Below are 25,579 nucleotides of genomic sequence, written 5' to 3'. Positions count from 1 at the left end.
AATAGAGGATGCACTGAAGTGAAGGATGCTTAACATTCAGAGATCACAGGTTAGGAGAGGCTATTTTGAATTACCAGTTCCCAGAGCCAACTTCTTATTTCCTTATATCCTGATATACACAATAATCCCAGCTTTTCTACTGTCCAACACTGCCTTTGTACTCCAGTCTTTTCAGGCTAGTTCCTGTGTTCTTCATACACCAAAATCATTCTCCACTCTAGATTTTGGTTGGTGTTATTATTTGCATGGGGACTATCACCGGGAATTCTTGCTTCTTTCCATCTTTCTTTATAGCCTCCCATTGAGGACTTATGGAATCTCACCATTTCTTTGAAAATTTCTTTACCTTCTGGGCATTGACTGTCTTCTTTCCTCTCTGCTCCATCCATCCATCCATCCATCCATCTGTTCAACAATATTTAATGCTGCCTAATATGTATCAAGCATTCTTTTACAAATTGGGGATGTAGTGTGAATAAGATAAAGAAAAACTTCAATTTCCTGGAGTTTATATTTTAGTGGAGAACATAGATACATGAACCAAAACACAAATACGGTTTTAGATAGTGCTAATACTGTGAATCAGTGGAAATGGGGAAGTATAACTTGTGGGGGCAGTGAACAACATGGGTGGTCAGAAATGACCTTCTCAATATTTGAGCTGAGAACCAAATGTTGAAAACAAAACAGCCCATGCAGCTATAGTTAAATATGCAATTCTAATCAGAGTCAGCATACCAAAAGAACTTGTAAAGTATCTCCTTTTTTCCCCCTGTCATCCATTTATCATATTTAAGTTGTTGGGTGAATACAAAAAGGGCCAAGTAGAATAGGCTAGGCTGATTGGCCCGGTCTATAATTTGTTCAGTTATTTTAAGATTAGGTGGAATTACCTTGTTTGAAGAGCCCTTTATTTTTATAACAAAGCCACAGCTGAGCAAATATGGTAGAATAATGTTGCCTAATATATTAACATACTAATTTAAAAGATCCAGGGGAAAACGAACAAAAGTCATAGTTTATATTACTTCCTTACCCTGGTTTTCTTGCGTTTTGTACTGTTTTTCATGCTGACTGGTTTGATGGTGTGTGATTCTCCAAGGGGATGATCTGACAGTGGAGGGAGGACTAACTTTTCTCCACCAACACTCAGGGTATTTTGGATTCTAATTAAGAACTAGTGATCTTGATAATAAAATTAGGATTTGAGATTTCCACCCTTGGCTTCATATTAGTTTCCTATTGCTGCTATAACAAAATACCACAGACCTAGTGGTTGAAACAACATGAATTCATTATCTGATAATTCAGCCTGACATGAGCCTCACGGGGCTAAAATCAAGGTGTTAGTAAGGCTGCATTCCTTTCTGTAGGCTGTAAGGAGTTATTCCTTTCCTTGACTTTTCCAGTTTCTAGAGGCCACATAAAGTCCTTGGTTTATGATCCCCTTCCTCCATCTCCAAAGCAAGTAATAGCTTGTTGAGTGCTTGTGACACATCTCTCTGACCAACTTCTGTCATCACATTGCTTCCTCTGACCACAGCCAGGGGACAGCCCCGCTGTTTTAAAGGTTCATGAGATTAGATGCACTTACTGGCTAATCTCTTCGTCTCAGAGTCCTTAACCTTAATCATATCTGCAAAGCCCCCTTTGTTGTGTAGGGTCATTAATTCATCATTTCCAGATTTTAGGACATAGGCATCTTTGGGTCTGCCATGACTCTCCCTACTACAAGTTTGCTTGAAATTTATGAGTGATGTCCATGAATGTGGGAAGCCTTCCCAGATAGAGCCCTTCTTTACTGATTCCTGGGAATGCAAAAGGTTAATGAAAGTGTTTTCTTAGCACTGTGACACCACTCAGCTTCTGACCAAGACCTCTTTGTGACATGTTACTGGAAAACTCCCGCTTGTTTGGTTTTTGTAACTGGAATTTGAATCACACTTTGAGGTTGTTCTATGACAGCTGGAGAAATTGTTTTTTATTATATTGGGAGGTCGAGGCTGTCTTTCCCCACCCCACCCCCCGCATTGTTTATGTTTTAGCATCATCCCCTTCTGTCCTTTGGATGGATTCCAAATTGTTCCTGGGAAGAAACTCTGGTGATAATTCTAATTTCAGCTGCTCTTTCTCTGGGGACTAATTTGGGCCTTGTATTCTCTAATCATAATCCTGACTTTCTGAATTATGAGTGTCAGTAGAGAAAAGGCTTGCCAACCCCTCATTTATTACTGAGAGGATGCTTTTAAGGAAGGTCTTAAATGAAGACATTGTACAAATACAAAAAAAAAAAAAAAAGGCACTATGTCTAGGGATTAGTGAAAGCTTCCCATTGTCTGATCTCAATTAGAAAAAGCAGAAACATTTCTAACGATCACTTTCGAGACTCCTGAAGTGGCTGGCTGTATTGTAGTTAACTCTCCTAAGCTGAAGCTCTTTGCCATTAGTGATCTAGTAACCTCATTCCTTTACTTCTTTTCAGAAACTCCTCATGAATTGATGTAGGGCCCTCTCCTCAGTGACTATGATTGGATTTAAATTTGCACTTACTGGAAGTAAGGAGGAATAATTATGTGCAAAATAATGGAAGGGATTTTAATATTTCTGAAAAGATACATAAACGTATGATTAAAAATTTTGGATTGGAAAGAGTTGGGGTTTCTCAACCATTTTCTCATTATGACCTCTATAAAGAGTCTTCCTAGATATATTCTTCCTCACCAACCACCATCCCATGACATTTTAATACCACTGATACACTCTATATATGTTGATGTGCTGTATGTATATCTGTGCTTTATACATGAAAAGAGTAAGATATTTTGTTCCTGCCCCAAGAACCAGTGTTTATCTCCTTGAGGAAGATGTCGCCCTGTTGTAAATGCATGATATAAATTGGAAGGGTACACTTAAAAAGAATTCTCCTCCTCATTTTTATGATAGTGTAATTATTTTAAAAGTGAAACCTGATTATGATATGAATATATACATATGGAAAAACATATACGTATACATGTTTTTCCATATGTATATATGTACAGCCATACTCCCCCAAGTCAAAGAAAAATAAATATATAGTATACAATATATACAAAAATATAATTTTGTAAACATGACCATCTTTCTATGTCAACAGACGTATTATCACATTATTTTTATATTTGCAGAGTACTTCATTATATAGCAATAATGTCTCATAATTTAGGTGCACACTACTGTGTCGGATATTTATGTTGTTTCTAGCTTATTATGACAGAAACAACACTGTGTTACATATAGATTCTTGTATGTATCTTTTCATATATGACTGGATATTTCCTTGGGATCTATATCTACAAGGGCAGTCTTCCAGCAAATGCACTTTCCAAGGCTTTCGATACAGGATGCTGAATTGCCCACCAAAACTGCCTGGTTCCTTTCAAAAGGCCATAATCGTAGCAAAATTTGGATAGGATCTGGGTAATTAAGTGGTATCTTTCCTACCAATAAAATATTACATTCATAGCCAGATGATTGGGCATATTTTTAGAGGGTGTAATTGTTCAATTGGGACAGAAGCTCTTGCAAGCAGGGACTGGAAGGAGACTTGTGATGTGTTCAGAATTTTCCATGTGTAACTCGGCTCAGCAAAACTCTAGGGGATTTTGTGGAGAAAGGGCCAGGAAAAATGATTATCATCCATGTTGATTTTTGTTTGATCCCTTCTAATATCCTTTCTTATTTTTTATTATTTTTAAAACTGTCTATACATTTCAGCTCAGCTTCTATGGACAGATGTGCTGTAGAAGTTTGAGATGGCAGAGAGAGATACAGGCTACAAAAGAAGTACCTTCCCAAGTTTTTTGTAGCTTCTCATGACTTACCAATTCAACAAATATTTCTTGTGCACCTAGTAGATGACAAGCAGTTCTGCAGGCCTGGAGGATATAGCAGTGCCTACAAACAGTCCCTCCCCTCATGAAGTTTATGTTTCAGGGTGGGGAGGCAGACAATAAGCCAAGTAGACATAAATAAATGATATGATGGTAGTTAATGATAAGCACTATGAAGATGTAAAGAAAGTGAGCAGTGGTGAAGGGGGTGAAGAGGCGGGGGATGACTCTTTCAGATATACAGAATAGATAACCAATAAGGACCAACTGTGTGGCACAGAGACCTCTACTCAATACTCTGTAATGACCTAAATGGGAATAGAATCTAACAGAATGGATATGTGTATATGTATAGCTGATTCACTTTGCTGTACAGCAGAAACTAACACAACATTGTAAATCAACTATATGCCAATAAAAATCATTCCTCCAATAAAAAAATAGTAATAAATAAATAAATAAGGTCAGAGAAAACCCTTTGAGAAGAATTGAAATGAAGTGATGGAGCAAACCTTGCAGATATCTGGAGGAAGAACAGTCCAGACAGAGGGAAGAGCGAGCACAAAGGTCCTAAGATCGGAAGGTGCTTGGCAATTAGGAATAGGAAGGAGGCCATTGAGGCCGGAGCAGGGTGAGCAAGAAGGACACGGGTAGGAAAAGAAGGTGGAAAGATAGACAAGTGTCGGTTAATGTACGGCATTACGAAACACAGTGAGTAAGCACTCCACAACATCTCCAGTTTTGAATCATTACAATCATTCATTCAACACATATCTTAAAGCTCCTGCTATGTCCCAGGGCCTGGGCTAGACGCTGGGTATGTAAGGCAGTGAAGGCAGTCCGGGCTCCCATGGAGTGAACATTCCGGGGCGGACACAGGCAAGCACAGAGGCAACTGTGTTTTACTGTGATAGTGCTGTCATGGGTGAGGGAGAAGGTGTTAGCTAGAGCTCAGTAAAAGTTCACCTAGACAGCTGCAATATAAAGATCATTATATATTTTCTTTTAGTGGTAAGCAGTTTTTTATTTTTTTCCTATTTACAAAAAATTTTTTTAACATCTTTTTTTTTTTTTTTTGGTACACGGGCCTCTCACTGCTGTGGCCTCTCCTGTTGCGGAGCACAGGCTCCGGATGCGCAGGCTCAGCAGCCATGGCTCACGGGCCTAGCTGCTCCGCGGCATGTGGGATCTTCCCGGACTGGGGCACGAACCCATGTCCCCTGCATCGGCAGGCAGACTCTCAACCACTGCGCCACCAGGGAAGCCCTAACATCTTTATTGGAGTATAATTGCTTTACAATTAAACAATATTTCTCTTTTAGTAGCCTGCATACATCGTTCTATTGTTGCATGCATTATGTTATTTAGAAATATTACATCATCTGCTGACCCCAGTCATCTGGGTCCTGGACTGAGGGACCACATCTTTTCATCTGTTTCCTTTAATTCAGCTCTGTGTCTGGATCAGGCTTTCACCAAATTCATGGCAGTGAACGTACCATGCAAAAGACAGAATTAAAGTCTGGCTTCCTGTCTGAAATGTTCTGGACCTTAGTGAAAAGATTAGAGGGTTATGAAAAACTCACCAGAAATCTGCAAGACCTGGAAGACAGGGTGGGGCAGGAAAGAGTGGGAGCAGCAATTTGGATTTCGGGTGCTTTTCCTACTTGTTTTGTCAGCTGTGAGTCTCACTTGCTGGTAAATCCTTAGAAATTATATGTGTTTTGTTTCCCCTTTAAATGGTAAATTCACGGGGTGGGGAGGGGGAAGAACAGTTTCTGCTATGGCTTTGTGTGGGTGTGTGACAAATGATACATAAAGGAGGAAAACAATTCTTATCCTTTGAATCTGTTCACAGAAATACATAGGAAAATTTTGAGAAATCCAGGCCATGTGGCTTCCTGCTCATTCTAAGGGCATTTACCATATGTGTCCAATGTCTCAGCTATCTCTGTGACTCTGGAATTTTGGTTATTATTTTAAGCAGCGTGCCGGCATACCCACTGGAAAGCTCTTATTCTCTGCTCTAAGTGCTGTGTACTTTAGGGTGATTGTCAGAGGTTTTTAGGACATGGGTTTGATTGCAAAGAATCCTTATCTCCAAGGTAACACCGACATTCCTGTTGGCTGAGAACAGTTTGTCCTCCCTGTTTGGGTCTTTGTGCTATTTGAATAGCATCGTAGGAGCAAATTTACTTGAGAGCGTTCAGAGTCCAGGAAATGGAAGAAGCAGCACTGTTCCCAGTTACCCTGTGTGTTTGTTCTATATAGTTTGTACCTGCTGAGTGACCCAGGACACCACCCCAAACCTTGCTCAAGGTTGACTTCTCCTCACGTAATCTCCCCTCTTGCACACCCCCCGGCCCTGAGCTCTTTTGTAGTTGTCTTATCTCTACCTAAACTACCGTCTTAGCTTGGAGAAACTTGGACCACATTTTTCTCCTGTTTTAATTGAGACTGCTTTCGCTGCTTCTCATACTACGATTAGTTCTTTCTACATGGATCAGAGATAAGATGTCTGATGATGAGACAAGGTCTACCCGCTTATCTACTTCATTGCAAAATATCTTTGAAGTGAAATGAATAAAAAGTATTTAGAATGAATGAGCACTATGAAAGTTTACATCTTTTTCTTTGTGACTTTGCAGAAATTTTAATTCTCTTCTAAAACAGGCACTGTGCTGGGAGCTGAGGCTTCAGAGGTGAGGAAAACAAACACGATTTCCTATCTAGGGGAAAAGGAGAATATTAAACAATCAGTAGACGTGCACCTAGAAATGAGGACACAAAAAAGAGGAGGGTTCCAGGGGAGATTATTTTTAGATTGAATTTCCTGGAAAGAGTTCCCTGAGTGAAAATTAAACGAAGACTTAAACTTGAAGTAGGGGATGGCGAGGGTTGGAGAAGGTTCTAGGAAGGGCATTCTGGGGGTAGTGAGTCCTTGGCCGGGAGTCGTTGTCTTGGTCTGAATCACTGAATCATTGTGGCTGCAGCGAGTTCTCAAAGGGGCAAGCACTGTAAGCTATGGCTGGAGCAAGAGATTTGAGCCACGTGGTGGAAGGTCTTATTTATTGTAATGATTATGAGTCATCATTGCCAGGTTTTGAGCAGGGGTTGGGGAATGAGTTCATGACATGTTCAGAGCTAATTGATTATAGTAATTACAACTGTATACGTAAAGGATCTGATCAAGCATTTTCATTATCACAAAGCAGGGCATTTCTGGGTGTACAGGGAATAGCTAGATAGATAGACTCATAAATGTATATGTGCTACATATGTTTTATACACATATGCATGTATATATGTATACACGCATATACATGTATAATACACATATGTATATGTATGTGCATGTATACACACGTACATAGGTGTATATGTGTACACACACATAGAAATTCAAATTTGAGTTTGAAAGCACACTTTGAGACTAGGATTAGAGCATTTCTTTAGATTCCCATTATTATTGTGCAAAGCAACTGTGAGTGGAAGTTTAATTTGTAGATTAAAATCCAAGCTGATGGGCTTCCCTGGTGGCGCAGTTGTTGGGAGTCCGCCTGCCGATGCAGGGGACATGGGTTCGTGCCCCGGTCCGGGAGGATCCCACGTGCCGTGGAGCGGCTGGGCCCGTGAGCCATGGCCACTGAACTTGTGCGTCCGGAGCTTGTGCTCTGCGACGGGAGAGGCCACAGCAGTGAGAGGCCCGCGTACCGCAAAAAAAAAAAAAAAAAGAAAAAAAAAATCCAAGCTGATATTTAAGTTAGATGTTTAAGGTGTGATTTGGAGATAGAAAAAAGACTCACAGGGAATAATCTGAGGACAATAATCTGAGAACAGTACAGACTGGGCAAACCATAATGTCTCTCTTTTCTTACATTTTAGGTTCAGAATTCATGTCAACCTGATGACTTTATTGTAAAGAAAAGATAACAAACCTAAATCTAAAACTGAAACTGCAGTCGTCATACTGTCTGAGTAATAAAAGGCTAGGTTCACATATAGCCCATGAATTTATCCAGGATGAGGAAGGCTAAAGTCTCCTCTGGGATGCTGCTTCCCATGGCCCACTGTTGGCCTGCCTGTTTGGAACCCCAGCTCTGAAATTACTGTGGATTGAACAGAATTGCCAAATAATAGGAGAAATAAGAGAGCAAAGCTGATTTCTGAGGCCTCAGGTCCAAAAGTCAATGTTTACGCTCTCCCATCGTCCAATGCTGCTTCAGTCTGTGCTGTGTTTTCAGTGATCCTTAAGAATTCAGAACCAAAAATGACCAGTATCTGTTCCTCCTGGTCAATGAACTTCTGGCATGGGCCATACCATCTGGTCCCAAATAGAACCATTTTCCTCATTTGAATTTCTAGAAAGGTAAATATGGAACTTGTACAAAGACGTGCTAAAGAAGAAGTATAGGGTCATCAGGGTTAAATAAAAATTGTGCACAAACAAAAAGAAATCCTTTCCCTTTTCCAATCCCAGTCTGCAAAAATGGAGGGTAGACTACACAGGGATAATGGAATATCTATAATATCCCAAACTCAATGACATAAATATTATACAATCTACATGCTCATTGTATGCATAGAGCATAAAACAATAGGATGTTCTTGAGATGAGCCATCTCATCTTTTAGAAATATTCTTTCTCTTTTTTTAGAATCCAGTCACACTCTTCTTGAATTTGAAGCACAGAAAACAGCTCCTAATGTCATTTTGCAAAACCTAAAGGGTATATCTGTGGTTTGGAAAAAGGAGAGTTTGAATAAAAAGTGTTAATCTGTTGAATTTTCTGCATTGCCACACACGTGCTGTGACTTCCATCCTACATTTTCTCTTTTGCTTTGAATTTAATTGCATTTTTAAATTAAAACTCACTCAAGAAAAAACGTCTTTAAAAAAGTTAAGATGAAAAGAAGCTAAGAGTGCCAACACCGAAATGATAATGTCCAGAAAATTCCAAAGCCTATATATCTCTAAAGGAAGGATTACATCTTCCAAAATAAATTCACTTCTATTACGTGGCTATACATAAGATATAACCCTAATACCAAAGGAAACTGAAATATTGATCTCATAGTTCAATGAACATAAAATCTATATTTAGGCAATCACTCATTTTACAGTTTCCCAGAACTGGTAGGCTCGTGGGCACTGGCACCATTAATTTTGATAGCTCAGTGCTAAATAAATGTGAAGTATGCGTGAAAGCGTACGCTCTCATTACATATCTTCCAATGTAGAGAGATTTTTAATGAATACTGATAATAATTGATAATGATATTGGCTTTACTTTTTAAGCCCTTCCTATGGCCCAGGCAGTATGCCAAACACTTCAGGTCAGTGTCTTTTTAAACCCTCACAACATCCTGCGAACATGCATCATTACAGTCACTTAACAGTTGAGTTCAACAAGGCTTACAAAGGTTAGAGTTGACTTTCCCAAGGTTATACAACTACTAAATTGGAATTGGAGTTCAGGCTAATCAGATTCATGAAAGAGTATTGGTACTGTTTTTTAAAAAATGTTTAAAACCCCCTTAACTATATATTTGTAAAACAAGAATGCATCATCATCTATAAAGGCAAATTATTCTTTGACTGTATGGCAACTAGAGTCAGATCACCTGGGTTCAAAGCCAGTTTCTACCACTTGGGCAAGTAATTTAATTTCTCTATAATGTAATCTCAGTGCCCATAAAACAGGGTTTATAATAGCATTTACCTCCTAGGGATGTTGTAGGTATTAAATAAAATAGTCTCCCCAAAACACATTGTCTGATACCAAAAAATGCATTTGATACAGGGTAACTATTCTTATTCTCCTCCTTCTTCTTCTCTTTTTCCTCCTCTTCCTACCCCCCCTTCTTCTTCCTCTTCCTCCTATATTTTCATTACAGATGTTAGAACACATCAACACAACTTCAGTGAACTTAAATGAAATGTTTTATAGTTCTGTAATTTCATGCTGCTTCCTCTGTGATCTCAGATACTTTAAAAGATCACAAACATTTCTATCTTCCTATCTCAACCAGAAGAGATTTACAAAGGATAATCCTCAGTAAACTGTATCTATGGAACCGCAGGGATTTGGCTTCCACAAAGTTGACTGCCCAACGGACAGGGGAAAATGTTCCAACCGTTCATCGGATTTTTCTCCCAACTTAGTTTTCTTTAACATTGTATCCTCCTGGGTTGAATCTAAATTAACTGGGCTTCTATTGGGTTCTCAGCATCACGCATTTTCCGTGGCTACTTTTTTGTTATCACATTTTTTTCGTTCAGGACTCAGGAAATTAACTTATTTGCTTACTTCCTTTCTCTTCCTTTCTCTCTGGCTTCAAAATATTTGAGCAAAGGGTTAAAGAGTTATAACCAGTGGTTTAATAACTCAGCTATGCCTAAGTTTTAAATATATGTATTACTTTCTCTGACTTGGCCTTCCTAAGTATCGTTTGATTGGCCACTATGTGGAGGTGATTGGTATGCATAGATAAAACCAAGAGAGTTTTTGGTTTGGGGAACCTGTAGTAATGTAGACACGGAGTTTTATTTAGGTTGTTTTTTAAAATAAGACTAGTCTTTAAGATTAAGTATACCTAAACACTCTAAGGAGATCAACTTTCATTAAAACACATTGAAAATGGAGGGAAGAAGGATGAATATCTGAAGGAATGTATGAGAAAGAGAATTGAAAAATTTAAGTCATTATGCTTACCTAATAAACCAGCTGAGAAACAAACAAGAGAAATATCCCGTGTGATTAAGTACTGATTGGATGGTCATGGAAGACTTCTCTGAAGAAGTGAATTTTTTTTTTTTTTTTTTTGCTGAGATCTGAGTACTAGGAAGAAACCAGCCATGTATAACTCAGGGATGTCAAACAAAAGCCAGAGCTGGACAGTAAATGGTAAAACTAGATTTTATTTAGGACTATTGCAATAGGGGAAAAAAGACCTCAGTATAGAACTGAGGTCAATTCCAAATACATTAAGGGGCAAGTGGGAATTATTAGAGCTAGGAAGCAGGGTGGGAGTCATCGGATGGAAAATTACTAAGAGGAAACACAAGGGTAAGGGGGGATTTCTGGCTAAACTGACCTAAGAGGATTCTTGCTGAAGACAGGCCAGGATGGTCAGACATCATTGGGAGTACGGTGGAGGATGCGGAACCCAATCAGATATCAAGGGTGATCAGATATTGAGGGTGGGGGTTTCTGGGTAAACTGGCTTTGGTAGGATTATTACAAATAGTGGGTTCTACAGGGAAGTGCATAAATAGGCCTAGAGGAAGGTTCAAGAGCCCAACTACTGTTTTATCAAGAAAAGAGTTTTTGTCAGTTGTGGAATCTAATAGTTTAGCATCCTGTCTGACGGAGATCATCCCTGCAGGATGGTCTTTCTCCCTGATGGATACGTTTCCTCCAGTTCTTTTCTCTATTCCTTCTCAACTTGTGTAAAGTTTGGAATGGCAGGTGGAGTCTGAGAGGCTGCAGTAGTGTAGCCAAGGAAAGGCCCGCAATACAGCCACTCTCTGTTCTTTCTAAGTGAGCTATGTCTAAAGGGCATCCCATGACTAGAGCAGGGGGAGACTGGGAAACAAGATCATTTCCCTGGGATGGAAATATCAAATTGGATATTTGTGATCAACTTTATAAATAGAGTCATGTCTCTTTAGGAATGCTGTCTGCCTGTCTGGACAGATTCCCATGCAATGGTGTTATTGTGGTGAATTTTCCCTGGTAAAGTATTGGTTTTTAATCTATAAACTCAGAAACTCCATCCTTAGATGTCTAGAATAACCAAGATGTCAAAGTAGCCAAGCTCAAAAGAGATGGGTGCATGTCTCTCTTTAGGCTGCTCTAACAAAACACCGCAGACCTATAAACAACAGAAATGATTTTTCACAGTTCTGGAGGCTGGAAGTACCTGACCAGGGTGCCAGCATGGTCATGTTCTGGTCAGGTTCCAGGCGGCAGACTGCTGACCTCTTCAATGTCCTCACATAGCAGAAGGGGCTGGGGAGCTCTGTAGGGTCTCTTTCATAGGGCCGTTATTCTCCTTCATGAGGGCTCCACACTCATGAACTAATTACCTCCCAAAGGCCCGCCTTCTAACACCATGACATTGAATGTTAAGATTCCATTATATGAATTTGGGGGTGGGGAGGACACAAACATTCAGACCATAGCAGTGTATGAAACCAGAATTCCACCTTGCTGGTTTCTAATGTGAAATATATGCATAATATTTTGGAAATCACTCTTATTAAAAAGTTTCTTGATGAAACTGAAGTTAGAGAAGGAATGACTCGTAAGAATCATATAGGTCAAAGCTTTAGTTTCTATCAGTGTGCTGGGGCCATCCCCACACGGGGATATAACAGAGGACCAGATCCCCTGGGCATTGCTGTGAGTGTCCACCATCTTTTGCTCTGTGAGTTTTCTGGTTTTATAATCCTTGTGGCTAAAAAGATCCCCTCTGTTTGTTCTTCCTTTACATATGTTAATACCTTCCCTCTGATTTCAATCCAGTCTTTTTGACCAGAAAGTATGTAATCTCTTTTTATATCTCTTCTCTGAATCATCCTGTGGTGATTTTGTAATACTCAGAAGGCAAGCTTACTTCTTTAATTTCCCTATTCTGGTAGGATGCTTTCTGTTTCCTCAGGGTGCACACTGTACCCTAGTTCTGTGAAAATAACAATAGCATTTTCTATGAGATAGCTACATAAAACAGGAAATTAATTTTAGGATTTTTTTTTTAGTTATCTATGCTGTGCAATAAACTGACCCAAAATGCTATGGCTTAAAGCAGTAACAATTTATTACTTATTGTTTGGTGAGTTGAGTGGGCTTGTATAGGTAGTTCTTCTACTCTATGTGTCATTGGTTGGGGGTCTCTCATTTGGCTGTGTTCAGCTGGCAGGCGGGATGGGTTAGAAGGTCCGACAAGGCTTTACTCACATTCCTGGGCTGTCTTTCTCCTCCGTGTGGCCTCTTTGCAAAACTAGGTTGAGTTTCTTCATAGCTTTTTGGTCTAAGAGGTTTTACATGGCAATTGGCTTTTCAGATAGAGGAAGTGAAAGCTGTCGGTTCTCTTAGATTCAAGACTCAGAATATCACTTCCGCCACATTCTGTTGGTCAAGGTAAGTCACAAGGCCTGCCCTGATTTGAGGAGAGGGACATAGACCACCTATTGAAAGGTGGAAAACACACAAGGAAGGAAGGAAGGAATTAAGGGTGGCTCCCTTGGAAGACTGTCTATCACAACTTGCCTTCAAGTCCCAATATTTCCAGTAGGCAAATATTGCCCAGAAGTTTCGTTGCATTACACCATCAGCTTGAAATCTAGGATTTCATCATCTAAATCATGCCCATGTGGCACGTTGAGTGAAATTCCTCATATGCAAAGGTCTTTGAACTAAAAGTACAATTTATCTGCCCTACAAAACCTGACATAGACTGGCAGGTCAGGAGCAGGAAAACTGCAGGGTACAGTCTTGTTCAGAAAAGCAGGAGCGGGCTTCCCTGGTGGCGCAGTGGTTGAGAGTCTGCCTGCCGATGCAGGGGACGCGGGTTCGTGCCCCGGTCCGGGAAGATCCCACATGCCACGGCGTGGCTGGGCCCGTGAGCCATGGCCACTGAGCCTGCGCGTCCGGAGCCTGTGCTCCGCAACGGGAGAGGCCACAACAGTGAGAGGCCCGCGTACCGCAAAAAAAAAAAAAAAAAAAAAAAGTAGGAGCTTGAGAGAGGGGAGTCACACAGAAGTCACTGGTTTATACCAATTCGGAAATCCAGTTGTGCACGTGTGCCCAGTTCTCCCTATTCGGGAGCAGAATTTATTGATTAGGGCCAAGCTTCCCCCAGTTTTGGTTCTCTGTGGTTCTTAGTTTTGCTCTCTCAGTGCTTAAGTCTGTCCTTTGAGTCATCTTTTCTTGTTCATAAGAAATGCCCTGTATCTAATTTAAGCTAAGGCTTTTTCATTCCCACTCAACTTTAAGACCATAGTGTTGATCCAGCCCCATGTCTTACACTGTTTCCATCCACGCTTTGATCTGAATTCTGTGTTTTCATTGCTGGCAGATCCAGGATGGTATTACAGCACAGATACTACAATTCCAAATCTGATCCTTTTTGCACATTATCACACTTTCTTGGTCTCACTGTAAGCAGACCAAGGGTATTTGTAACTCCCATCCCTTTACAGACACCTTAATTTAAAAAATAAAATAAAATAAGAAAAGAACAATTTTGTGGATGGCATTATGGGGCTTGTGACTGAAAATAAAAATATTGCTCAAACCTCTGGAATTGTGAGTTGTGAAAAGAGAGTTATTGTGAGCACAATTCTGCTGAAAGTGGGAAATGTGCCTCTCACCTTCTAGAATCAGCCAGTTCAGTATCACAGAGTGTGGCCGTTACTTCTGTTCACTGGACTCTAATCTCCCAGTTTGAATTACATATTTAAATATATCTCTATAACCAGAGCTCTTTAAGTATACCTCTATAACCAGGCCATGCAATAATACCACTATAAGCATGAGTGAGAAGACCTTTTAAAATGATACTTTATGCCATATACAAAATAATGAATTACAGAGCTTTCCCCCTTATTTCTTTCCTTTGTTTTAAAAGTTATAAAAGATTGAATTGACATTATGAGGTTTTTTTAAAGTAGTTGATAAGGCATTTATATTTCTTCATCAGTGATATATGGAGTTTGGGTTGGATAATCTCTAAGAGTCCTTCAACTTCTGGGAGTCTGTGACCAAAGAGACTTTCCATCAGGGGAAATACCCACCTGTGATGTCGTCTCTTTTTTCACTTCTTGGGTCAAGAATATTCACAGACACCAAAGCCTGGTTTTACAGTACACTTTTTTTTTTTAGTAGGGAAAATATTATTTCAGAAGGATAGCTTGACAAGGGACATGGCAGATTTCCAAAATTAACTCTGAAAGACAGATCATCTGGGCATGACTGAAAGCCATGCATTACCTTTGTGCTCAGATATTTCATTTCAAAAATGTCACTTTCTGCTTATTCAATGCTACTGTCATTATACTATTTTAAGCATGAAATTTGTGTTCTGGAGCTGAACAGGGATTATTGCTTCTATCTTTGGACTTATTAGTAACGATTTAAAATTCAATTAAGAGCAATAAAAATCACCTTTTTATTGTGGTTGAATTTGGTTAAGTGTTGAAATTTGCAATGCAATTTTTATTGTCTTTTATTAGCAGTAGTTCAGCACCTATATATGTAGATCAAGACTATTTTTAAGCACCTTCTAAAGAAATAACTTTTAAAACATGAGTTTTCCCTTAATTTTTAATTCCCCAGGGTGATGTTAAACTAGAATAAATCATGAGGCAAAGTTGCTAAAAATTTCAGACTTTTTCTCATTTGGGTAAACAAAAAACAAACAAAGCAGATATGACAGTTGAAACAAAATTTCATATTTACTCAATACATGGAATAAGGTGAAACCAGATGATGTCGCAAATGCAGAGAAAAATCATTTCATTAGCGATGAAATTATTCCCTCCTCTGACTTTTCGGAGAGAGCCATGAGATTGCAAGGAGGATGTGGAATGGGAACCAGACATTGCCTGGAAGAAAAGTCTCCCAATACTGAAGGAATGAATCTGTTTATTCATCCCGATTGGCTGTAATTTACTTATTGCTTTACTCACTAAATAATCCTCATTTCTCTCATTTTAAATTTGGATTCATACAAAGGAAGAGGAGCAGGAAACAAAATGTGTTTGAATTATATGAATCTGCCTGCATTAGGCTCTTTTCACCACACAGGGAAGGGGAGAGGGAAGAAGCTTGCCCAGATAATGAAGGATTTGCTGGGCAAGGTTGGCTGAAGAACTGCTTCTGATGGTGGGCAGCAGAACATACAAAACCTAGTGGAGCAGGGAGTCTATATGCCAAAGAAAACAACTACAGAAAACAAAGAGCATCTAGAAAATGGGTCTAATTAAATAATATGGCACGTGCCTTGGCACGAATCAGAAGTTGGAGCATCAGATTAAGAAGAATCAGAATAACAGGCAATATGGTGGAAGGATGCTCCTGGGTGTACCTGGGATCAGCATCTCTGTATTCACCTGTAATATGCTTTCTGTGATGTGGCTTCAGGGGTGAGGAGGTACCGGGCAAGGGAAGGTGCTGGTTACATTGAAAAGACTGGGAAAGAGTTAAATTAATTCTTCAAGTAGCAAAGCTTATTAAAGTATTACAGTGCCAGAGGATGAAAAAGTGTGTGCTCAGGAGTTAGCTTTATAGGGTCTTTACATAGGGCTCAATCAGTATTCTCTTGTCTATGTCATCTCAAGCTGACATAACAAAATTCCACAGACTGGGTGGCTTAAACAACAGACATATATTTTCTCATAGTTCTTGAGGCCAGAAGTCCAAGATCAAGGTGCCAACATAGTCAGTTTCTGGGGAGAATTCTCTTACTGCCTTGCAGATGGCAACCTTCTCACTATGTCCTCACATGGTGGAGAGAATAAGACAACGAAGATACCCCAGTGACTCCTCTTATAAGGGCACTAATCTCATCCATCATGAGGACCCAGCCCTCGTGACCTCATGACCCAATTATCTCTCAAAGGATCTACCTCCAAATAACATCACATTGGGCGTTAGGACTTCAACATATGAATTTGTGGAGGGGACACAGTTCAGTCCATAGCAACTGTCAATTTCGATTACCTCAGAGTCATCATAAGAGTCACATATTATACTTAATCCCACTCGTCAGATAATACCTGCACTTGGTTTGGTACTGAAGTTGTCCTAACAGTTCAAATAAATTATCACAATTTCTTCATAATGAATAGTTACCTTAATTCTAACTATGTTGTGTTCTAGAATAGAACCTTTTTCTTTCTTCCACATTTCATAGATATGGCGGGTCTTTATTTCATTTTTTTCTGATCTTTTGGCAAACAAAGTTGCATATTCTGAGCGCAACCCAGACATTGGTCTTGCCTATTCCAAAGGCCACCTTCCAATCTATGTGGGAAGAGGGATGTTGGTTCCAGGGAAGAGGCTGCTGCTTCCCTGAATATCATGTCACTCTCAGCTCTACCACTGATCTCTAGCTTCCCGGGAATCCTGGGTTATGGTCTTCCCTCAATGCAGTGTTTCTACCTAGGCTTGGGCTCTGCCTGTCCTGTTATTTCTGTCCGTACAACAACCCAAGTCTATGTTTAGGGAAGGGTCAAAGAAAACGGCAGTGAATTATAATTTAGGAACCAGAGAAAAATGAAAATCTTATTCTAAGTATGACTTTAAGCATATAATGAAGTTATCCATCTCATGGACACACATTCATTCCTAGCTTTTGGTTAACTCTCCATTTACAGAACACCTTGCTACTTCTCACACCATCCAGCTCCTAGAACTCAATAGTCAGTGGCAGATATTCCTAGAGTGTGAGTTACTTAGCCTAGGATGACACACTGAGGTGGAGCATGGCAGGAAACAAGCTTCAGAAGAGTAATCTGGATGGACTTTTGTTCTAAGTCCTGGCTCTTTCAAAGTCCCTCCAGTTCTAAGTCAGTCTCACTCATTAATTTATGGGTTTACTTTATTTGGGCTCCAATTTTTGTATGTAGTCTGATGATCTATTTGAATCATATGAAAATTAACATGCATGGTAGATTTCAAAACCAATAAACATGTGTGACCGGTAGGAGATATAGAGAAGAGCTATTGGTCACTTTGGGTCCCGCCTAAAGAATTATCTGGATAGTTTTCATTCCATTATGTCCCTAGGCTTTTCCCTTTTGACACTAAAAGGCTCTACTGCTGTATCGTCCCCCTGTAAAATGGCATCTAGTTTTTTCCTATTGTAAGTTAAGGAAAAGTCGACATACATTAAGAAACTTCCCTTCAACAAGCTGCTTGATTGTAGTGAGTGAAACCATCACCATGGGTACAATGGAGTAGAATATTTGAAAGCAGGAATGACCTAGAGAAGCAAAAGATTAGCCACTGCTAGAATATTTGATGGGTTCTCTTTCTCTGAAGGCATGATTGATGCATAAAGCAGCCACCTAACTAATCTTTAAGCACTTGCTTCTCCAATAGTAAGTTTTAGAAAAGCTCCTATGTCATAAGTTTTGCTAGTTGAAAAAAAACCCCAGAAAATTTGGGGTGTTTCCTGGTTTGTGCCTTGAGACCTCCCCTCCCTTCAAGCTGCAAATTGTAGAGAAGCCTGTTCTTTTCTCATAGGTGTACACCATAAGCTCTACCGTCAACTTACATTATACGCTACCACTTACCACAAGCAACTACATTCTGCCACATTGCATAAAAATGATAATCATTGTAATCATATATCAGCACAATGAGATAATATCAAGACTCCAGTACTTTCCCTGCATGCTAAACAATTGATTGCAGTCACAGACACGTTGCCAGCCTGTTCCAACCTACTAGATGGAGTCAGAAGTTTATGTTCCATTACAAGGGGGGCTGTGGGGTGTACTTGTATGCATATCTGTTGAGTTTCCAGAAGTTATTCTTGCAGCTTACACATCATTCTCTGGATTATTATTCTCTTGTAAAACTCTCTAGGGGGTTCTGATGTGTCAGGGCGATAAATTCATTCCAAGACAGCATTTGGGATATCATAAGAGATCTTATGAACTAAAACAAATACACCATAATCAACAATACCTGGAGATTTGGAGATTAACTTGTCTAGCCTCATAAAATGTTCACATCAATTTCCCCTGAAGAATCAGACCCATCTGTATAAAAGTTATTTATCTGAACCAAGACAGAGATTAAGTCTAGCAGGCTGGAACATTTTTACCCCAAATAAAAGCAAGATGTGATCATGTGTAATAGCCACATCATTTAAAGGGCTCAGTCCCCATGGTATTTTTGTAACCATTTGTACTAATAGAAACTCTAGATTTTTTCCCCTAAGTTTCTTTGTTGCTGAATTCTTAGAAGTTGATTTTTATGAACTGTGTGATTGTTTTTATGCAGTTGTGTCATCTGAAGTTTCTATTTAGGAATTCTAAGACAGAGGGATGAGTAAGTCCTGGTCTTAATGCATTTATCCGTGTTGGATTATTTATATTAGTTTGAAGATACATATTACTACTGTTCTTGCATCATATTTTTCTAAATATGGAAATGTTTGACTTTTGTTGGATTTGTAGTCTACGTCTCCAGCTTGAAACGCAGCATTACCCCTCCCCTCCAATGTTTAGGCAGTAAATCCACCTGAAAGTCATATTTGAAAGCTTTCCTATTGTACTCATCTGTTTTATGTTTTTTTTTTCTCCTTCTTCTTTTAGTGTCAGCGAAGCCAAGACCCCACAGTGATGAATATTCAAAGAAGATTCCTCCTCCAAAACCAAAACGGAATCCAAACACTCAGCTCAGCACTTCTTTTGACGAAACATATGTCAAGAAGCACGTGCCCCGGAGGACCTCACTCCCTCGGGACCCCTCCCTCTCCCAGGTCAGCAGCCCCTCAGGGGGCCCCGAGGAGGAGGAACCCGTGTATATTGAGATGGTGGGGAACATTCTCAGAGACTTCCGGAAAGACGACGACGACCAGAGTGAGGCCGTCTACGAAGAAATGAAATACCCCATTTTTGACGACTTAGGTCAAGACTCAAAGTGTGACCTTGACCATCACAGTTGTTCTTCGCAGTGTGCTACTCCCACGGTGCCTGACTTGGACTCGGCCAAGTCCTCAGTGCCATGTACCCCGAAGGGTTTGCTCTGTGACATTCCTCCGCCCTTTCCCAACCTGCTTTCTCATAGACCCCCGCTGCTGGTGTTCCCCCCGGCCCCTGTGCAGTGCTCCCCCAACTCTGATGAGTCTCCGCTCACCCCCCTGGAGGTCACAAAGCTTCCTGTGTTGGAAAACGTGTCTTATATGAAACAGCAAGCCGGGGCGTCACCATCCTCCTTGCCGTCCCAGGCCTCCGGCCACCCTAAACTGGAGAAAGACCAGGCAGGAGCCCTGGGACCCGTTCCTGCTGCCTCGGTTCTCTCCTCGTCCCCTCCCCCGCCTTCCACTCTATACCGAACGCAGTCTCCCCACGGCTACCCCAAAAGTCACTCTGCCTCTCCGTCACCCGTTAGCATGGGCAGGTCCCTGACCCCGCTCAGCCTCAAAAGGCCCCCGCCCTACGATGCCGTGCATTCAGGCAGCCTCTCCAGGAGCTCTCCATCAGTGCCTCATTTGACCCCCAGACCGGTGTCGCAAGATGGGAGCAAGATGGTCAATGCCTCGGTCAATACCTACGGGTCGGCTCCGAGCGGTTCCCGGTCCAGAACACCCACGAGTCCTTTGGAGGAACTAACCAGCCTCTTTACCTCGGGACGCAGCCTGCTGAGGAAGTCGTCCAGCGGCCGCCGCCCTAAAGAACCTGCAGAAAGTAAGTGCACAGACGCTTTCATTTGTGACTTGAGGGCAGTGAACCCCATGATGTACAGATAAGGCACGTAGTAGTGATATTTGGTCCTTTGAGCTGAAATCCGAAGATGTGTGATTTTGCTTTTGCCATATCCAAGGAAACAGTGCGGTCTCATGGGTCCTTAAAAGTGAAAGACAGAGGCAGGGCAGTCTGAGTCAGAGAGATGAAGATGCTGCCCCTCCGGGTTTTGAAGATGGAGGAGGGGGCCATGAGCCAAGAAATCAGGAAACCTCTAGAAGATTGAATAGTCAAGGGAACAGATGCTCCCCTAGAGCCTTCAGAAGGAATGGCAGCCCGGCCTACAGGCTTCATTTTAGGCAAGTGAAACCCATTTCAGACTTCTGCCTTCTAGAATTGTAAAGTAATAGATTTGCGTCATACTTTTAAGACACCAAAAAAAAAAATAGGAGATAATGCATTCTGAGAGGACGAAAAGTGATGGTCTGCACAATATAACATATTAAAAAGAATCAGTTTTAAATTTAAAATAAAGTGTAAGATCTAAATTCTTCAGGGGCTGTGGGAAATCTAACAAAGAAAACAGATCACTATAAAATTTTTAGGTACATGTCTCGATTTGGGGGGGGAAATTATACATTCAAACATGGAATTGGTTAAGTGTTAAAATTATCTTGTATTAAGAGCCTGCTTGAGCAAATCTGTATTAGAAAGCCTTTGCTGCAAAGAAAGCAATTCGAATAGAATCATTACTTTTTTAAAAAACAATGAATGATTCTTTCCACATACTTCATGTTGTTACATTCTTACTTTCCTGCTAAACTAGAATAGGCTCACTATTTCCCTTTTAAAACCCTTGGTAATTAGCATCTTATTCCCATGGTACTCTTCCTATATCCATCAATATATAAATTACAGAAAGATCACTAAGTCATAAGTAGGAGGGGAACATTATATTTACCCCTGAATTTCAAAGGCCAGGGAATGTCTCTATCTGAATGGCTAATCCTTTTGTGAGCCCCAAATCACTGCCTAATGATACCGTAAAGTCAAAACAGATCCCAGTTTTCTCAATGTTCATTTCATTAAATTACACTGCTTTCCTTTATTTAAAAATGCCTTAGGGCATCTAAGCTGAAAATTAATCACTTACATCTCAAATGATCCCACCACAGGATTTTATTATTCTACTCATACAGTTACATTGAGGACCATCTTTAAAGGAAAAGAACTCTTCAACATGTCTGATGAAGATGATGATGACACTCCTTAGATAATTAATATTCATTGGTAGTTGAGAGCCATTTATCTTGTCTTTTTTTCTCTTTAACCAGAGAGATTTATGAAAGCATTAACCACTTCAATAATTCTACTCCCTCCCTCCCCAATAAAAACATTTCATTTACCTGACTGAAAGGCAAAAACTTCTCATATTTTAGACATATCTTGAATTAAGTACATACATGAATACACTAAAATATTTTTAAAATTATTTAAAAAATTGAATTAAAACTAGGAACCTCCTATTTCTAGAGTGGTGGTTCTCAGCTGGGGTGATTTTGCCCCCAGGGACATTCAGTAATGTCTGGAGACATCTTTGGTTGTCACAACTGGGGATGCTACTGACATCAAGTGGGTAGAGACCAGGGATGCTCCTCAACAGCCTACAATGCACAGGACAACCTGCTACAAAAATTAAAAAAAACAAAAGGAAAGAACAGAAAAAAAAAAGGATTATCTCATCCACAATGTCAATAGTGTCAAGTATGGGAAACTCTGATCTAGACAATTTATTAAAATTGAAAGTTTTTTCCATATGATTGATTTGGTTTAAACACAGATAAGTAAGGTTTTTGGAAAAAGTTGAAAAAAAAATAAAGGAAAAGATTTTACTCTCAAAATACGTGATGGTTAGTATGAAATTAGTAGAAGTTTCATCCAAGAATTGGTGAAATTAGCCAATATTCTCCCTACCTACCAGTTTCTTTGGAGGATTCTTAGCAGCTCCAGCTGGCAGCTATACCAGTTAGCTAGAAAAAGTATATGTAAAAAAAAGTGATTAACTAATGAAGTTATTTCAAGAAAAATCCATCTGTTAGAATCACTCTATGTGCTATATGTCACAGACTTCTCCATTCGACTCCAAAATGAGCTTTGTGTGCTTCTAAAACCAAGCTTGTACATGGAGAAGTGATCTAGGCTCTTTATAGCTTTTTAGGGATCCAAGGATTAAATTCCTTCCCATGGGCTATTAACTGTGTATCAACCCTTCAGAGGAAGGTCATGCCCTGGGTTACATGAATTCCAATATTTTACTTTACACAAATGGAAGGGAGGAAAAATGCACATAGTGTTTCTAATGAATAATCCAATGCCATTTACTTTTGACTCTGGAAGAAAATAGAAGAACACTATCTGATGTTGACAAAATCATAGGGGCTCCCAGAATCTTCCTGTGATCCAAAATGTAGATCCAAAATTGTTGATAATTGAAAGTTAACCTACAATTACTGCTGCAGTACACTCAGTGATACAACTGTCCGCTTCACTCTTGACAGACAGGATTCGTAGATACCTGCTGATAACAAAGGGACAAGGGACAAGATAAGTGATAGGAAGTAGTATAACATTCATGACCCCTGAGTCACATTTGGCATTTTTTTTTACATTTCAGAGATAAAAGTAAGACTGGTATTTCTGTGCTCCATACCCCTCTAGGTTTACTGGAAATGTCAATTTTTCGAGTTTTCTGGTATTCAATTCAAAGCAAATATAATATTTCCACTTTAATTGAAAAACCTATGTCAAATAAAATTTATCCCTTCAACGTTTATTTTTAATAACCTATAAAAGATACACCTAATTAAATAATTTCATATCTTAAAGGCTTATAATTATTGATGGGGATTGCAAAATAGGAAAGAGATAAAATAAGACAATAGTGGTAGACCATGAATCAATTTCATTTTGCTTCACCATTTTCTAAATACAGCCTCCATATTAATTGTTCTAGGAAGCATATTTTTCCTAGTTGATGTGACATTATTATGTTGTTTAACTGTATATGAGTATACTAATGATAATAAATTTATTTGAATTGATTATTATTAATATTTTTTAAATTTGTGCAGAGAGATAGAGGACATAAGGCATGTAAGAAGTGATTAACTTGTATTTTATTGCTGTAAATTTCTGTGTCTATATGAGAAGTAGGTGAAGTACAAATATGTTTTGTGGTGAATTTGGAGACTCAAATGATAATTTTCTACCTATAATTTTTATCTTCCTTTTACACATTTTTATTTTCTATATCCTTTGATTGGAATCTTTAGAATACCTAAAGATTTCATGATGGGCCATGAAATTATAAATCAAGAGCCATGAATCATAGAAATTATTAGCCAGAACCAAGTGAGAAAAAACTCTTTCATCCCGTCAGATAAGAAATATTTTAAAAATAAAGTTTAGCCTCTATTTAATATAAATGCATGAATGTATGTTTCTATGAAAATATACAAGGCATAATGAAGGATATAATTAAATGTTATAATATACTTGAGAGAGAGAATGTGATAGAAAAGTTAAAAGTGGAAAAACGTAAAGAGAGAATTAAAAAAAGAAAGAAACATGAAACATCAAAGAGAAAAGACTAATTAAAAAACTGAGGCACCAAGAAAAATACACACACACACACAATGCACACATAAGGTCAAATGGACATGTAAACAAGTATAGGTGCCAACATATGAAGCACATACAAAGGTACACAGAGAACCAGAGAAGAAGCACCAAAACACAGTAGGGCCAAAGAACGATCAAAGGAAAAAAGAGATGCAAGCTCACTCATCTGGTATTGCCATATATATATATATATATATATATATATATATATAAAAATTGTGGGTTGGCATTGCCAAAGACCTTCATCATACTCAATAATAGTCCACATTAATGGAGATACACAATTTTCTGCTGTTAAATCTTTCAGCCCTTTAAAAAGACTCCTATTTAAGACTTTGAGATGCTATGTTACATTTTTACAATTATAGATAGAAATGTGTCCTATAGGACTGATGAAACACAGTTGGGAATCAGATGTAAACTTTGCCTTTCCATTCACTTTCTTAAGAAACAACAGCAGCAAAAAAAAACCAGACACAAAGACAACAACCCAAAAGAACCATCAAACAAACAAAATAAAACCAAAAAATTACCGCATGCCCTCCATGCCCTCACACACATACCTGTCTCAGTTTTCATGTAACCTGAGGTCTAGCGATGCCTAAAATATTAGGCATTGCTGGTGAAGCAACTGATCCAACTTACTCTTACCAATTTAATTAAAAAATGATTTTAAATTGAAAAAACAATGATTTTGCAAGGAAATCTCTTAAAACACATTTCTGTATGTTTATAGTATCCCACTTTTAGGAAAAAGGAAGGGTATGCTGATATCACCTAGCCGTCTTTATGATTCAGGGTCACCGTTGTGATCATCACTGTGTGTGTGCTATGTGCTAACGCACAAGAAGTGTCCATCAAGGTGACCTGAATAGGGGAGGCCTCACACAGGGGTGGCTATGATTGTCCTGTCATCTTTAGTAGCAGGGCAGCATTGATAGATTAACTGTGATACTGGGGTGTCCTCAGGAGGGCTATTTGAGGTTGTATAGCTGACTAACCCTCTGCAGATCTACCATTTAAGTTCACTTAAATTCTTCTGTCTGTTTCTCGTGGTTTTCCTGCCTCGTCTCTTTCTTCCAGGTAGCTCTATTGATGCACCCTCCCCTTCTTTCCTATCCTCCTTTCATGCTTTTCCTTATTGTATTGTATTATCACACCATTAATCAGTTGTGGACCAAGAAACCAGATACCCAAACTTGTCTGCGGAGCCTCTCATCTATCTCAAGTGTGTGGCTTCAGGTTAGGGACTTTGTGACCTTGACTTCCAAATGCCACTTGAATACATTTATAAGTCTTGGATGAAGTTCTTGGATTCATGTCTGAGATGGTCAGGGATGTTCACTTCCCAAGAACTAAGCTGTCCTGGGAAACATGGAGCGAATGTTACTTTATTTTAGGAGAACTTACACTTTTTGTTTAGCCTATTGAAAGTAAGTTTTTTCAGTAAAATCTAGCAACCGCACTAGCTAAAGACTTTATTTTCTCTCCTTTTTATTCCTATGAAAGCAGAAACTGACAAGGAGTGGGTAGGACAGAGAAGCAAAGGGGATGGGCAGGGAAGAGAACCCAGGAGTCTGGATCTTTCATTTGCTGTGGGG

At 39.4% G+C, this 25,579-nt stretch overlaps 1 protein-coding gene across 4 annotated transcripts in view; it reads left to right on the top strand.

Moving 5' to 3' along the window:
• NYAP2 (neuronal tyrosine-phosphorylated phosphoinositide-3-kinase adaptor 2) overlaps positions 1-25,579 on the top strand; it is a 266,912-nt gene that overhangs the window by 135,531 nt on the left and 105,802 nt on the right. For all 4 annotated transcript variants that reach the window (XM_030832684.2, XM_060301774.1, XM_060301775.1 and 1 more), the window contains one exon: positions 19,206-20,300. In XM_030832684.2, coding sequence (XP_030688544.1) covers positions 19,206-20,300 — 1,095 coding nt within the window. The remainder of the gene's footprint in view (positions 1-19,205; positions 20,301-25,579) is intronic.

Source organism: Globicephala melas, chromosome 7 (assembly GCF_963455315.2).
Source record: "Globicephala melas chromosome 7, mGloMel1.2, whole genome shotgun sequence".
Classification (NCBI taxonomy): Eukaryota; Metazoa; Chordata; class Mammalia; order Artiodactyla; family Delphinidae; genus Globicephala; species Globicephala melas.
This window is presented reverse-complemented; position numbering and strand designations above follow the sequence as displayed.